The 14,373-nt window shown below is 45.9% G+C and overlaps 1 protein-coding gene across 1 annotated transcript; it reads right to left on the reverse strand.

The window, feature by feature from the left end:
- Positions 1-4,970: 4,970 nt before the first annotated feature.
- Obp59a (Odorant-binding protein 59a) lies at positions 4,971-5,384 on the reverse strand. The gene has a single exon (XM_068373614.1). It carries the CDS (start codon positions 5,382-5,384, stop codon positions 4,971-4,973), a length of 414 nt encoding a protein of 137 aa, XP_068229715.1.
- Between the last annotated feature and the right edge of the window lie 8,989 nt (positions 5,385-14,373).

A 14,373-nucleotide genomic window follows, 5' to 3' on the forward strand; every position in this document is an offset into this window, starting at 1 on the left:
GCCAGGTGCACCTGTATTGGGGAAGGTGCAAAAACCTGGTAGCTCACCGCCTAATAATCGGAAAAGAGAGAGACCTCCATCTCTCTTGCCCCCTTCCATAAGAAATATCAAAATTATGTCAAATAAATATGATGTTTTGTCTGTTGATGTTTCTGATCGTGGAAGTCGATTTAAATAAATCGTATATTCAAGTGGAGGTCCACCAACCTCAACAATCGGATCAAAAAGACAAAAAGAAAATCATAAATGCTAAATCCAATCTATCAAGAGCCTCTTTAATAAAACCACCTAGAAATAGTGTTAGATCAAAAACTGCTAATGGGAAGACTCCATCCAAGGGTTCTACCAAATTATAAACCCTAGTTTTTTCCTCCATTTTGCAATGGAATTGTCAGGGTTCAAGGGCCAAATATGAAGAACTTAAGCTCCTTATTCATGAGCATTCCCCCATAATTATTTGTCTTCAGGTGAGCAAACTTGATCATAATACCCCTTGTCCTCGCGAATATATTAGTTATAGGACACCATATGATCACCAAGTGGGGAGCCATGGCGGAAGTCTCATATATGTTCGTCGAGATGTTCCCCAAGTTTCTCTGTCTATTCGTACACCTCTGCATGCAGTGGTTGTACAGATTGACATAGGGCGAAAATATACAATTTGTTCTCTGTACTTGCCTCCAAATGATAACATTTTGTATGATAACTTGGTGGAGGTGATTCAACAACTCCCTCAACCTTTTCTTTTACTTGGAGATTTGAATAGTAAACATCCTTTGTGGGGTGATGTTTTAGCAAACACGAGGGGAAATATATCATCAATTGTGGAAAATGAAGATGTGGGACTCCTTAATACTGGAGAGCCCACACACTTTCATGTCCAGACAGGTACCTTGTCATGTATTGACCTATCAATCGTAAGCTCTAATTGCCTTCTTGACTTTGATTGGAGAACATTAGATGATTGGCATACTAGTGATCATGCACCAATCATTATAAACACCAACAATGGTCCACCTTTACAGGGATCGCCACGATGGAATCTTGACAAGGCTGACTGGGATAAATTTCGTGAGCTAAGCGAAATTGAGGGGGATGCAGGACAAGTTGAAAATATCGATGATGCTATAGACTTACTGAATGGAACTCTCCGTACAGCAGGAGTCAATTCAATTCCCAAAACAACAGGGTTATTCAAACGACGACCAGTCCCGTGGTGGTCTTCAGAACTAACTGCCCTCCACAGAGCCACAAGAAGATCTCTAACACGATTGCGTAGACGCAGAACTGATGAGAATTTAATTATGTACAAGAAATGTAGAGCACAGTTCCGTCGTGCCATGAAAGAAGCAAGGCGCCAGTCATGGATGTCTTTTGTTTCCTCCATTAACAGTAGAACACCACCATCTTCTGTGTGGAGGAAAGTAAAAAAGATAGCTGGCAAATTCACCCCCAACCCACCACCAGTGTTGAAGGTGAATGGCCAGTACGTAACTGAAGCAAATGATGTTAGCAATGCCCTGGCCAATCATTTTTCAAATGTATCCAGCAAGTGTGAAGGAGCCCCTGGTCACCAGTATAGGAGCACTGAAGAAAAGAAAATTTTAAATTTTGTAACAAGAAGGGAAGAGTCGTATAATTCTCCTTTCACTGAAAGAGAATTTGATTCCGCACTTGCTCATTGCAATGATACAGCCCCTGGACCCGATGGAATTCCATATGCAATGATTAAACATGTACATTTTAATACAAAGCTATTTATTTTAAGTATTATTAATAGAATATGGCATGATCATAGTTACCCAAGTGTTTGGGAACTAGCCATTATTTTAGCCTTTTTAAAACCCTGTAAAGACAAGTTTTTAGCAGCAAACTATCGTCCTATTGCATTGACATCTTGTTTATGTAAAATCATGGAGAAGATGGTCAATGCAAGGCTGATGTGGTACCTTGAAAAGAAAGGTATTTTATCACCGATTCAATGTGGATTCCGAAAAATGCACTCAACGACTGATGTGTTGATACGACTAGTCTTCTATTTGTGAAGCCTTTGCTTCCAAACAGCACTATGTTACAGTATTTTTTGACCTTGTAAAGGCATATGATACCACATGGAGATATGGTGTACTTAAAACCATTCATGAATTGGGATTGAGAGGAGAGCTGCCGCTATTTATTCAGGCATTTCTTTCACGTAGAGTTTTTCAAGTGAGAGTTGGGGAAACTCTATCAGAGAGTAAGTGCCAGGAAGAAGGAGTTCCTCAGGGTAGTGTGCTGAGTGTAACCCTTTTTGCACTAGCAATTAATGGGATATCCTCAGCCATTCCCCAGGATGTTCTCTCAACATTATTTGTGGATGATCTCTCAATATCATTTGCTGGCACTAGAATGGCAATGGTTGAGAGAAAAATCCAACTCTCTATTGATAAAATTATCCAGTGGGCTGACATGAATGGATTTAAGTTCTCGACAAGTAAAACTACCATTGTCCATTTTTGTCGTATCCGGGGAGTACATCCAGACCCGGATATATACATTAAAGGTCAACGGTAACCATGTGCAAGAGAAGCTAAATTTTTAGGTTTAATATTTGATTGTAGGCTTACATGGGTTTCTCACTTAAAAATGTTAAAAGCTAAATGTGTTGAAGCTCTGAATATCTTAAAAGTATTTTCCCATACATCATAGGGGGCAGATTGCAATACTATTCTAAAATTATACAAGGCCTTGATTTTTTCCAAAATTAGTTATGGTTGTGAAATATATTCTTCTGCCACCCCAAGCCGGTTAAAAATATTAGACTCGATACATCATGCAGGTATTAGATTGTCTACTGGAGCTTTTAAAACCTCGCCTATCCCAAGTCTCCTTGTTGATGCTGGAGAGTTACCTCTAGACCTTTACCGAATGTCTTTCATTATTCGGTATTGGTTTAGATTGCAAAGACTCCCTAACTCTCTAGCCTTTCAGACTGCAAGCCTTGTAAGAAACGCATCATACTTTGAGTTGCACCCAAAATCTCCTCAACCTTTTGGCTTTCGGGTGAAACGATTATTGAATAGTCTGGATATAATTAGAAATAAGGTACTTCCATTCAAGGTATCATCAACGCCTCCATGGAAGTTACCAGAGATATCTTTTTGTAAATATTTTATTGGAGATAAGAAGAATATGTCAGACCTAGAAGCCAGGTCTCTTTTTAATGAACATGTTAAAGAACATACTGATGGCTCCAAATCTGATGCTGGCGTTGGATTTGGAGTACATAGTAATGGTTTTAATTGTAGAGGTGCACTTCCTCTGACCGCTTCTATATTTACTGCCGAACTGTATGGCATATTAACGGCTATTGAGGAAATAGCGTTGGAGAAGGAGGGTAATTTTACAATTTTTAGTGATGCAAGGAGTGTCCTTCAAGTTATAGAAGATTTTAATTCTAATAACCTAGTTTTAAAGATTTTAGAATGGCTTTTTATTATTGGACGGAGAGGTATAACAGTTCAATTTTGTTGGGTTCCAGCACATGTAGGTGTGTCTGGGAATGAGAAGGCGGATTCACTGGCTAAGAATGCTGCATCCGAGTTGCTGCCAAGAAGGTATCCCATTCTCTGTAATGATTTCTTACCTGACATCAAGAAATTGGTTTGCAATAAATGGCAACAGCAATGGGATAGACTAGATGGGAATAAAATGCGAGAGGTAACAAATGACATATCTCCTTGGAGGTATAATACGAGGCCCCGAAAATGGGAGACGTCTCTTTTTCGTGTCCGTATTGGTCACACTCGGTTGACACACGAGTTTCTGCTGAAGGGCCAACAGCAACCGTATTGTGACGACTGTTTAGTACCTCTAACAGTAAGGCATTTGTTGACCCAATGCCCAAACTATAACAACTTAAGGAATAGATATTTGTTTGAGGCTCGAGGTGAGGGTGGCAGGTTCATCCTTGCCAAGATTCTTGGAAATGATGTGTCCTACCATGCAAGTGGCATTTTTAGATTTATTTCAGAAGCAGGTCTTCTGAAAAATATTTAACTTTTATGACATTCAACTTTTATGATTTTAATTGAATTTTCTTTTATTTTTTATTTTATTTTATTTTTTATTTTTTGTATACAAATTAAATGTTATCGGCGTCAATGACCTTAGATGTCAGGATGCCTGAAAACTTTAAATCAATTAATCTTATAAAGGAACGTTCTTTGATAAGGTCCATGTCGAACTGTGGAAACTCATTGTATTTGTAAACCAATGGCTCACCAAATATTGGAACCATGTACAGGTATAAAGGATGTCCACATTTGTCCCAATACAAGTGTTTAATGGAGGAGTTTCTGTTTTGAGGTAATAAATTATGTTTTGATAACCAAGAGGCTATTTGTAGTGATAGAATAATAGTGGAGGTAGACAAATCTCACTTTGGTAAGGTCATGTAGTACCGTGGTAGGCGTTTAAGTTCGTCATGGGTGTTTGGGATGATCAAATGTGTGTCTAAATGTGTTTTTTTTCTGTTATTTGAACTTTTACCAAAAAAAAATGGATATTGCTACCCTGATTCCCTTGATACAAAAGTAAGTAAAACATAGGAAGTAACATTTAGTAATAAGTGGGTTATTTAGTAATAAGTGGGGTGCCTATAGCTGGTTACAAGACTCTGGGCTACAAGCACAAAACCATCAACCACTCGGAACACTTTGTTGACCCCTCTGTCCCAGGCACCTATACTCAGGATATTGAATGCCTCTAGAGGGAAGTGAAGGAGTGGATTGAAAGGCCTGGTAATAAGTCAGCTGCTGACCCACTGGCCTCCAGAGGGCATCAACGTTCCCGCAGGGTTCGACCTCCTAAAAAATTTCGTCTCCTGCGAGTGTTTCTCATTGGAGAAGGATTTCACTCATAGAGACTCCTCTATGGAGGACTGCTGCTTCCATAGGTCAGCTTGGTGACCCACCGGCCCCCAGAGGGCATCAACGTTCCCGTAGGGTTCGCCTTCTTTGCCTTAGAGGTGTCCCTTCACCATCAGTGAAAAGGCACCTCTTTGGCACTCCAGCCTCTTCTACGCAGCCTTCCCTCGCGGAGAAGCCTTCTCTTCCATCGTCTTCTGGCCCTCGATCTTCGCCTTCTCCTTGACCTTCTCTTCCATCGTCTTCTGGCCCTCGACCTTTGCCTTCTCCTTGACCTTCTCTTCCATCGTCTTCTGGCCCTCGATCTTCGCCTTCTCCTTGACCTTCTCTTCCATCGTCTTCTGGCCCTCGACCTTCGCCTTCTCCTTGACCTTCTTTTGACGACCCTGCCGCTAGTCCTCGGACTTCGGCCTTGGACTCTTCTGTGGATTGTGAGCGATCCCCTTTGGTGGATGTTCGCCTATCCAAAGGGCACATCCCTGTTCCAGATTTACCAACTCGCCAACCTTCTGACCGTCCTTCTCCGTTCTTGTCTCCTGATCTATGCCGGCCTGCTCATCGTGTGACCAAGCGTCACGTGCCCTCACGTGTTCCAGCAACTCACCTTCCTCGTGCAGCCCTGGGCGACGCTTTTTGCGCACTGCTCTCCTCCTCGTCATTGCTCCTGCTTAGTCTTCAGCTGCTGGCTCACCATCTCGCCATTGCTCCAGCATCCCAGCGCTCTCCAGTACGTCAGCGTAATCCAGCTTGCCAGCACACCAATGCTCGCCAGCTCTCTCCAGTACAACCAGTACGTCAGAACTTGCGCACCAGCGCTCTCCTGCACATCAGCTCTCTCCAGTTTGCTATCGCTCTCCAGTGCCCCAGCGATCTCCTGCTCACTAGCGCGCTCTAGCGCATCCTCGCTCTCCAGTACCTCAGCGTTATCCAGCTCGCCAGCGATCCAGCACTCTCCAGCGATAAAGTGTAGTGGTTTGCGGACTTTGGCCAGAGGTAGCACTCAAACTGCCTAGTGTCCGAATGCCGACCACACCCCAGGAGGAGGAGGAGGAGGCTCTCCAGTACGTCAGCGTTATCTAGCTTGCCAGCACACCAATGTTCGCCAGCGCTCTCCAGTACAACCAGTACGTCAGAACTCCTGCGCACCAGCGCTCTCCTGCACATCAGCTCTCTCCAGTTTGCCATCGCTCTCCAGTGCGAGGAGGAGGAGGAGGAGGAAGAGGAAAATATAATTTTTATAGTAACAATATAAAATGGTCAGAAATAAATGAAGAATTTAACAAAGATTGGAAAAATGTATTCGTAAGTGATAATATACAGGTAAATGTGGATATACTGTACAAAATACTGGAGAAAATTGTTGAAAAATATGTACCGAAAAAAAAAAATAAACATCAGACATGCATACCAAGAGACAGAAGGATCTTATTTCAGAAAATTAGAAAGTGGAAGAAAAATCTTGCAAAAGAAAAAAATGTATGGAAGATGATGGAAATAAAAAGTAAGATAGAAAATGCAGAAGAAAAGATTATACAATCAAAAGAAAATGAAAAAAAGGGACTTAGAAGAGAGGACACTTCAAAATATAAAAAAAAACTCCCTACAGTAATTACTTTACTCCTATGCAAAAAAGATGAATAAAGGGAGATTAGAAATAGGCCCTCTAAGAATTGAAGGACAGTTAACGAATAAAAAAAAGGAAATATGCAACATATTAGCAGAAAAATTAGTGAATTCATGCCAAGAATTGGGAATGAGAATAATGAAACAGAAATGAGAGAAGGAAATATTGAATATCTAATGGATATAGATATTAATGAAGGCAGATATTGTGCAGGCTATAAACGAAATTAAAAATGGATTGGCGGCTGGACCAGATGGAGTTTCAGTGATTTTGTTAAAAAAAAAAAAAAAAAAAACCACACTATCGCGAAGCCGCTTGCAATACTACTAAGACAAAGTGTAGATGTGAGCGAGATATATGTTAAACATAAATTAGCATTTTTGGGGTCAAGCCATGTCGTCCTGATGAAAGGTTCCTATAGGTACCTTTCTAAGGGATATTTGACTACAGTGATATTCCTAGAGAATTGACCTTTAGCTCTCCAGAATTCTAACTCCTGGCGCGAATATCCTTAAAATCTCTCTTAAGGATATTGCATAATATCAGGGGACGTATATCTTGATACGACACATAGCAATCTTACCCCGAATAGCGTTTTCGTTTCGAGGATGGGAAGAGTGGCGAAAAACAGAAGGGTAGCCGTTATCAAGGTTATCCTTCCTCCCATACTATTACGAGTCTCCAAGATGGCGCTCATTCCTATTTCAGTAGCGATTGCGAACGGTGGTTTTCCTTGTTTATCTAAGGTTTTTGATCGTTACCGAGAGGAATTATCATGCAATCTCCAGCTGCTTCTGCCTCTGGAAAGTTGAGTATTTATTCTTTACAGTATATGATTTTTAGCTCCTGCTTCACAGTGAAATTAATTTAATTTGTGTTAATTAGCAGAACGACATCCCCGGTTGTAATAGCATTAATAGATTATAAAAGCTATTTAGGCACAATTATACTAGTAAAGAAATAAATATACATACAAATTTCCTCTTCCTTACATCGATCGTATACGTGTTTCGGCGATTTGCGTAACCAAAATCTCGCCCCGCGCTAGGCTACCTAGCCTATGTGCTTTAGTATAGTTTCATACATTATCTCCGTTTACCCTCGTGTATCGTTTTATCAATTCAACGGGAGATAGTATATCTCCTAGAATTAGTTATATAAGTTGATACTCGTCTCCTGTGGAGATTTAAGGGTAATCCCTCCTTCACTCTGAGTGCCGCCGTAAGCGACAACCCTATCTTGGCCTTGCCATAGAGTAGTTCACTCCGGCTTGACTAGGCTAGTGTTTTCTGTCTCCCACCCTTGCCGGCGAGTATCCTGGCTTTGGTTTTTCGACAGAACCCCAGAGTATTCAGTCTTTCTGCCGGCGGCCGAGCAGCAGGGCGAATAGTCACTCACCTGCCGGCTTAGAGCTGTCGGCATAGGAGGCTAAGCCTCCCTAGGCCGCACTTCAAGTGGTAGTATGATGCCGCCACCTTCTCCCCTGCGGTCTAGAAGACTAGTCCTGTTTCGGCAGATCCTAGGCTGAAGAATAGATATTCTTCTGCTGCCTAGGATGGCACCGATACTGAAAGTTTCACCCTTGTGTAGAAGTGGCGGCAATCCTGCTGCCGCCTTCTACACTCGATACAGGACCCTTTTCCCTGCCCCTCTCTGTCCTTTAGCGATGGCCTAGCTATCGCAATCCTGTGGCCGTCGTCCTACAATCTGACCGTTTGCCGGGTAGATTGTGGTGCCGGCCGGCCAGCTGTATAGTCATTCAGTCTTTCCCTTATGGACGCAAGGCTCCGGGAAAGGTTGTGCCGGCTGCCAGTGGGAGACCCCTCTACTGCTGAGTGTTCTTCAGTTCTCCCTTGGACTGCCATCCACATCCCTGAAACAGGCAGCGACCGGCAACGGATCTTGTGGCTGGATGGAAGCCTGAATGATGCATTCTCCCCTTCCCTTTGAACCCTTATTCTGGAGGAAGGAAGTAAGGTTAAGTACTTACACCCTTATTTATTGTTGGCAACGGATCTTGTGGCTGGATGGAAGCCTGAATGATGCATTCTCCCCTTCCATTTGAACCCTTATTCTGGAGGAAGGAAGTAAGGTTACGTACTTACACCCTTATTTATTGTAAACATACATTTTAATAAGGCAGCCCTTCACTCCATGCTTTCTCTTTCTCTGTCAGCTAGTGCCGCATATATAACCCCATATTTCAAGAGTGGATCAAGACTAGAATCAAGCAATTATAGACCTGTTAGTCTAACATCACATATTATGAAAGGGTAATAAAAAAGAAAATAATGAATCATTTGGTTAAAAATAATTTTTTGGGCTCAAGCCATGTCGTCCTGATGGAAGTTCCTCTAAGGTAGCTTCCTAGGGTATATTACAACTACGGCGATATTCCCAGAGAATTTACCTTAAGGTACCCAGAATTCTAACTCCTGGAGCGAATATCCCTAATAAAAGAATCAGGGATATCGCAAAATATCAGCGGACGTATTCTTGACACGCCACATGGCAATCTGTACCCCGAACAGAGTTAACACTTCGTAGGGGTCAAATGGCAAGAAAACGAAAACGATAAGAAAGGGGGGAGCCGTTCGTAAGGCATCTCTCCTCCCCGTTTCGTAAGCGTGCCCTGCGCCGCTCGCGGCGCCATCTGTATTCCTTTTTGCGTAGCTATACAACTCGGTGTTTTCCCTGTGCTTCTACCAAATATCTTGGATTTACTCAAGCTAATATGCTTTCTCCAACTTCTGCTTCCGATAAGTTGAGTACCATTTCTTTTATGTATAAATGTAGGCTCTTGTTAAAAATTAAAGTAATTAAAGGAGTTATCTTTGATACAAGAGCTGTTGCCTGCTGGAGGCGTCCTGGACGCTGTCGCTCGCTAGATAGGATTTATTTGGTTAGCCAGAGCGACGTTCCCAGCCCCCTTTTCGCTTTAATAAATTAATCTGCTTAGCTTATTTAGGAATACTTTTATGATGCGGTAGTATAGTGCCTTGGCGAAGGTTTTGCCTAGGCTGGCCTACGCTAGACCTTGTAGCCTAGTCGTTTGGCCCTTGTACTTCCTGCATGATATTTAGTCTTCCAAGTGTGGTTATTTAAATTTTATTGAAGCGTTAGGCAACGTTATACATATAAGCTTATGCTGAGTTTTTCCAAGATGGTATATGAGTGAGTTTCGGTGATTTAGGTAATCGATTCTCCCAGTGCCTAGGCTAGGTTGTCTTAGGCTATTGATATGTTTTCTTGTTCCCCCCGTTTGCTCCCTTCTCTTCGGGGAAGGCGCGCAAACCCTTTCCCTCTGCTTAAGCCTTGGGCTTAACCCTAGTGGTTTATCTGAATTAACTTTCGATACAACTATATTGGGGTGGTACTGTTCCTTCCTGCTCCAGCTAGTCTGGTTCAGAGAGGGGCAGTACAGCAGTGTTTTAAGTCTGAGTCTGTGTTGGTCTGGCATGGGGTAGAGTCTCCCTCACTGTCTGACACAGACATAGGAGGTTTAGCCTCCTTTCTTCACTCTTGAAGGTTTCTGTAGCTATGATCCCTTCGTTCGGTGACCCTTCAGACTTGTCCTTGTTGCTGTTCCGGGTGTGGGGTGTGTCCCTTTCCCTGGAACAGCAATACCTTCCTTGCATTGGTTATAGGGAGGCAGCAAGTATTGCCGGCCTCCCTCCCCGGATTCCCCCTAGGCTGAGATGGGCTTTCTTAGCCGTGGGTGATCCTTAACCAGTGCAAGGTTGGACAGGACCCTCTTGTCCCTTTCCCTTCTGTCCTTTCCGTAATGTCATTAGTGTCTGCCTTCCTACATCCGTACCTAGCACAGGTTAGGATGGGGAGCTGACTTGGTTCCCTGCCGGCCGGCAGAGGACCTGTTACCTTGAGTGCTGCCTGGTCCTCCCTTGGTCCCTCATCCACTCCTGTCTGTAGATCCAGTGGGCAGTGGTTAGGAAGCCTGAATTAGATTCTCCCCTTCCTTTCAGCACTCTTTCGGGTGCTGGGCGTTGAGGTAGTGTAGCCTCTTAGCCCGGCACCCATTCTGTTTTCTTCTTGTGTGTTGTACTCTGCCGACTGCCGGCCTAGTGGCCGGCAGCCGGGCAGTTGGTGTTCTCTAGTTCTCTTGCTGCCGGTCGGCGATGGCTACATGCCTTTGCCGGCCGGTCTCCTCGCTCGTCTGCCGGCCGCTATGAGTGGCGGCCGGCAGCCGGGCGCTACCTAGCGCGGCTGCCGGCCGGCATGGGTTGTTTACCTCTGCCGGCCGGCCTTTACCTCGCCCTGTCTGCTGGCCACTGGGAGTGGTGGCCGGCAGCCGGGCGCCACCTAGTGTAGCTGCCGGCCGCCACAGACATCGGAACTAGAGTTCTGCCGCCTTAGAGTTCTTTAGTCGTATACTTGAGACCTACCTGTGGGGGGTCCCGGCCGGCACGCCACCCCATAGACTGTATCAGTATTCCCCTGTATAGCATATACTGTGGGGAGAGGCTATGATATAGTAGGTTACAACACTGTATTTTCTAACATGCTTGTGTTGCTTTGTGCAGTCACTTGGTGTTGCCTTACAGAGATGGAAAGAGAGTTCTTTCTGTCTTTAGCCAGTATGTTAAAGTCTCACCTTAGGTGTGAGCTGCACCTATTTCCCTTGGGAAACATTTACTTTGGTTATTCTAGCAAAGACTAACCATTTGATTTGAATTGCTGGAAGGCTACTGCAAGAGACTGTGTGGGAAACACAAGTGTGTGTCTTTCCTTTAAACTTTGTACATGCTTGTATATACATATGAATTGAAATTCACCTGATATTCATGGAAATTTTCTTCTTTTACAGGAGGAACATCCGAAGTGCGGTAGCGTCTTCTGCAACGTCCGCAGTAAGAACTTCTGCGGGCATGATTTGTGTAGGAGGCACGCGGCTTGCGCAGCCTCCAAGGATGATCTCCGTTACTGGGACCCGCAGGTATGTTCAGTGTGTACTAACCTGCTAGCTGAGGCCTTTGAATACCCTAGGTCTGCGGAGTCAAGGGATGCAGCGAGGGAGAAGCTTCGTGTTTGGGTAAGGGGTTTCCAAAAGAATACCTCTGGACCTTATCTTCCAAGTGAGAAGATGAGGGCGTACCTCTTTCCCAAGGCTTCTGCTGACGCTGTCGTCCCCCAGCCTCGGCCGGAGATCCCTCTCGTCCAGATCCCCGTGGATGCTGAAGTCGCGGATGCCATGCAAGACATTCAGCTGGACGACAAGATGTCGGACATGTCCGAACGGGCGGAAGAGGACCTCCTTGCAGGGGGCGAGGACGAGGATCAAGATCCGAACGTCGTGGAGGAAGAGGATGCCGTGCCATCGGACGCTCCGGTTCAGGCCTCTGAACCTATCCCCTCTACTTCGTCCGCTCTTCCACCAGAGCTGGGACAAGCTCTCTCCTCTATTGTTGGCATGATACAGCAAATGCAGAAGGAGAACAATCAGAAGGCAGCTGCAATGGAACTACAGATGCAGAGGATTGCAGCATCACGTGGGCCTCCGAAAAAGCTCAACGTGAAAGACCTTCTTGTGTGCTCGGATGCCAACCTGTGGAGGTATGCCGAGCACATGCCGATGACGGTCGGGAAGATCGTCATGTCGGAGAAGCTGGGTTCAGTTCCCCTTGAGGAGGTGGAATTCTGGCCCAGCAGAGGGGCCTATCCGGACTGTTACGTCCGTCTGAAGAAGGAACCGGCCTCGAAGGAGGAGACGGAGCCGAAGGAGGTGATCGTCTTGGATCACGCCAAGGCTCAAGCTTCGCTGGCGTCTGCAATGAAGGAGAGGGGCTTCTCGAACTCGAAAGTTGCTGCTTTGAGTAAGAAGCACCCTTCCTTCGTATCCTCTCCGGCTAGGGCCTTCCCCTTTCTGCAGAAAGGGTTCGTGGCCGTTCTGAAGGCAGTCGAGGCTGGCAAACCATGCCCCTCCTTGGAGGAATGCAAGCCTTTGTCTTTAGCCTTGCCGATGGACAACAAGGACTGGAAGGACGTCCATCTTACCTTTTCGGTTGGGAAGTTGGACGCCGATATCGCAGGTCGGCAGTTCGGCGAAAACCTCCCTAAGCTGTCTGAATTCCATCTGCGAAGGGAGCTTGAGACAAAGGAGCGTCTGGCAGCCTCGATGTCTCTCCAGACAACCATGGAGACAATGGCAAGCGACCCCAAGGTCCATGAAATGTTCATGGTGGTGGCCAAGATCCATCTGACCACGGTGACAAAGGACCTCTATAGCTTTGTCAAGGCGAGGAGGGCCTGCAGGGAGTTTGTGTTCGCCTCGGCCACAGTGAGGCACGAACCGAAGAAATTGATCTCATCCAACATCTGGGGCAAAGATCTCTTCCCCAGTGATGTAGTTAAGGAGGTGGTGGACAAGGCAGCCACGGAGAATAGGAATCTTCTCCTTAAGTGGGGCCTGTCCCTCAAGAGGAAGTCTTCCCCCGATGAGGGTCCCCAACCGAAGGGGAAGACGAAGAAATCTAGGTTTTCTCCCCGCCCAGCCAAGCCTTTCAGACCGCAACGTCAGCAGCAGCAACAATCGGCTTTGCCTCCGGTGCCCCAGATGGTAGCCCAGGCCCCGACCACCTTCCAATGGGTGCCCCAGGCCGTGTCCTCGCCATCCCCGGCATTCAACCCAGTGTTCGAAGGGCAGTCTACCACCTTTCGAGCAAAGCCCAGAGGAGCAGCCAGAGGCTCGTCTAGACGCCCCTCAAGGGGAAGGGGATCCAGAGGTGGTCGCGGCCAAGGAGGCAAGACTGCAGGGCAGCAGTCAAAGTGAAGTGATGCCGGTAGGAGGGAGACTACAGTACTTTCGGGATCGTTGGACCTTTGATCCCTGGGCCCACAGCCTGCTCAAAAATGGACTGGGTTGGAGCTGGTACAGCACTCCGCCCCCGTGCCCTCGATTTTTCCAACACTCCACCCCCGTTTTGGAGGAGTACATTCAAGAACTGTTGGAGAAAAAGGTGATCCGGAGGGTAAAGTCCATCAAGTTCCAAGGGAGGCTGTTTTGTGTTCCCAAGAAAGACTCGGGGAAACTCAGAGTCATTCTGGACTTGTCGCCACTCAACAAGTTCATAGTGAACCACAAGTTCAAGATGTTAACGTTGCAACACATAAGGGCCTTACTGCCCAAGAGGGCATTTACCGTCTCCATCGACTTGTCAGACGCCTATTGGCACGTTCCAATCAGTCGCCGTCTCTCCCCCTACCTAGGATTCAAGCTACAATGAAGACTTTACGCCTTCAGAGCGATGCCTTTCGGGCTAAACATAGCCCCAAGGATCTTCACGAAGCTTGCGAGTGCAGCGCTCAAACAGTTACGCCTAAAAGGGATCCAGGTGGTAGCCTACCTGGACGATTGGCTGGTGTGGGCAGCATCCAGGGCGGAATGCTTGCAGGCTTCCCTACAGGTGATTCAGTTCCTAGAGTATCTAGGGTTCAAGATCAACAGAAAGAAGTCTCGTCTTTCTCCATCTCAGAGGTTCCAGTGGTTGGGAATTCACTGGGACCTAGAGTCACACCGATTCTCCATCCCGATGTCGAAAAGGAAGGAGATAGCGGGGTCTGTCAAGAGACTTCTAGATTCCGAGAGGATATCAAGACGCGAACGAGAGGGTTCTGGGCTCTCTTCAGTTTGCGTCGGTAACAGACCCGGTGCTAAGAGCACAGCTAAAGGATGCAGCCGGAGTTTGGAGAAGCTTTGCATCAAACGCGCGAAGGGACTTGAGGAGACCGGTTCCGCTTCGGCTACGTTCTCTTCTCAGACCGTGGTCTCAGGCCAGTCGTCTAAAGAGGTCGATACCTCTTCAGCCACCTCCCCCGTCAGTGACG

This window comes from Palaemon carinicauda, chromosome 5, assembly GCF_036898095.1.
Source record: "Palaemon carinicauda isolate YSFRI2023 chromosome 5, ASM3689809v2, whole genome shotgun sequence".
Taxonomy (NCBI): Eukaryota; Metazoa; Arthropoda; class Malacostraca; order Decapoda; family Palaemonidae; genus Palaemon; species Palaemon carinicauda.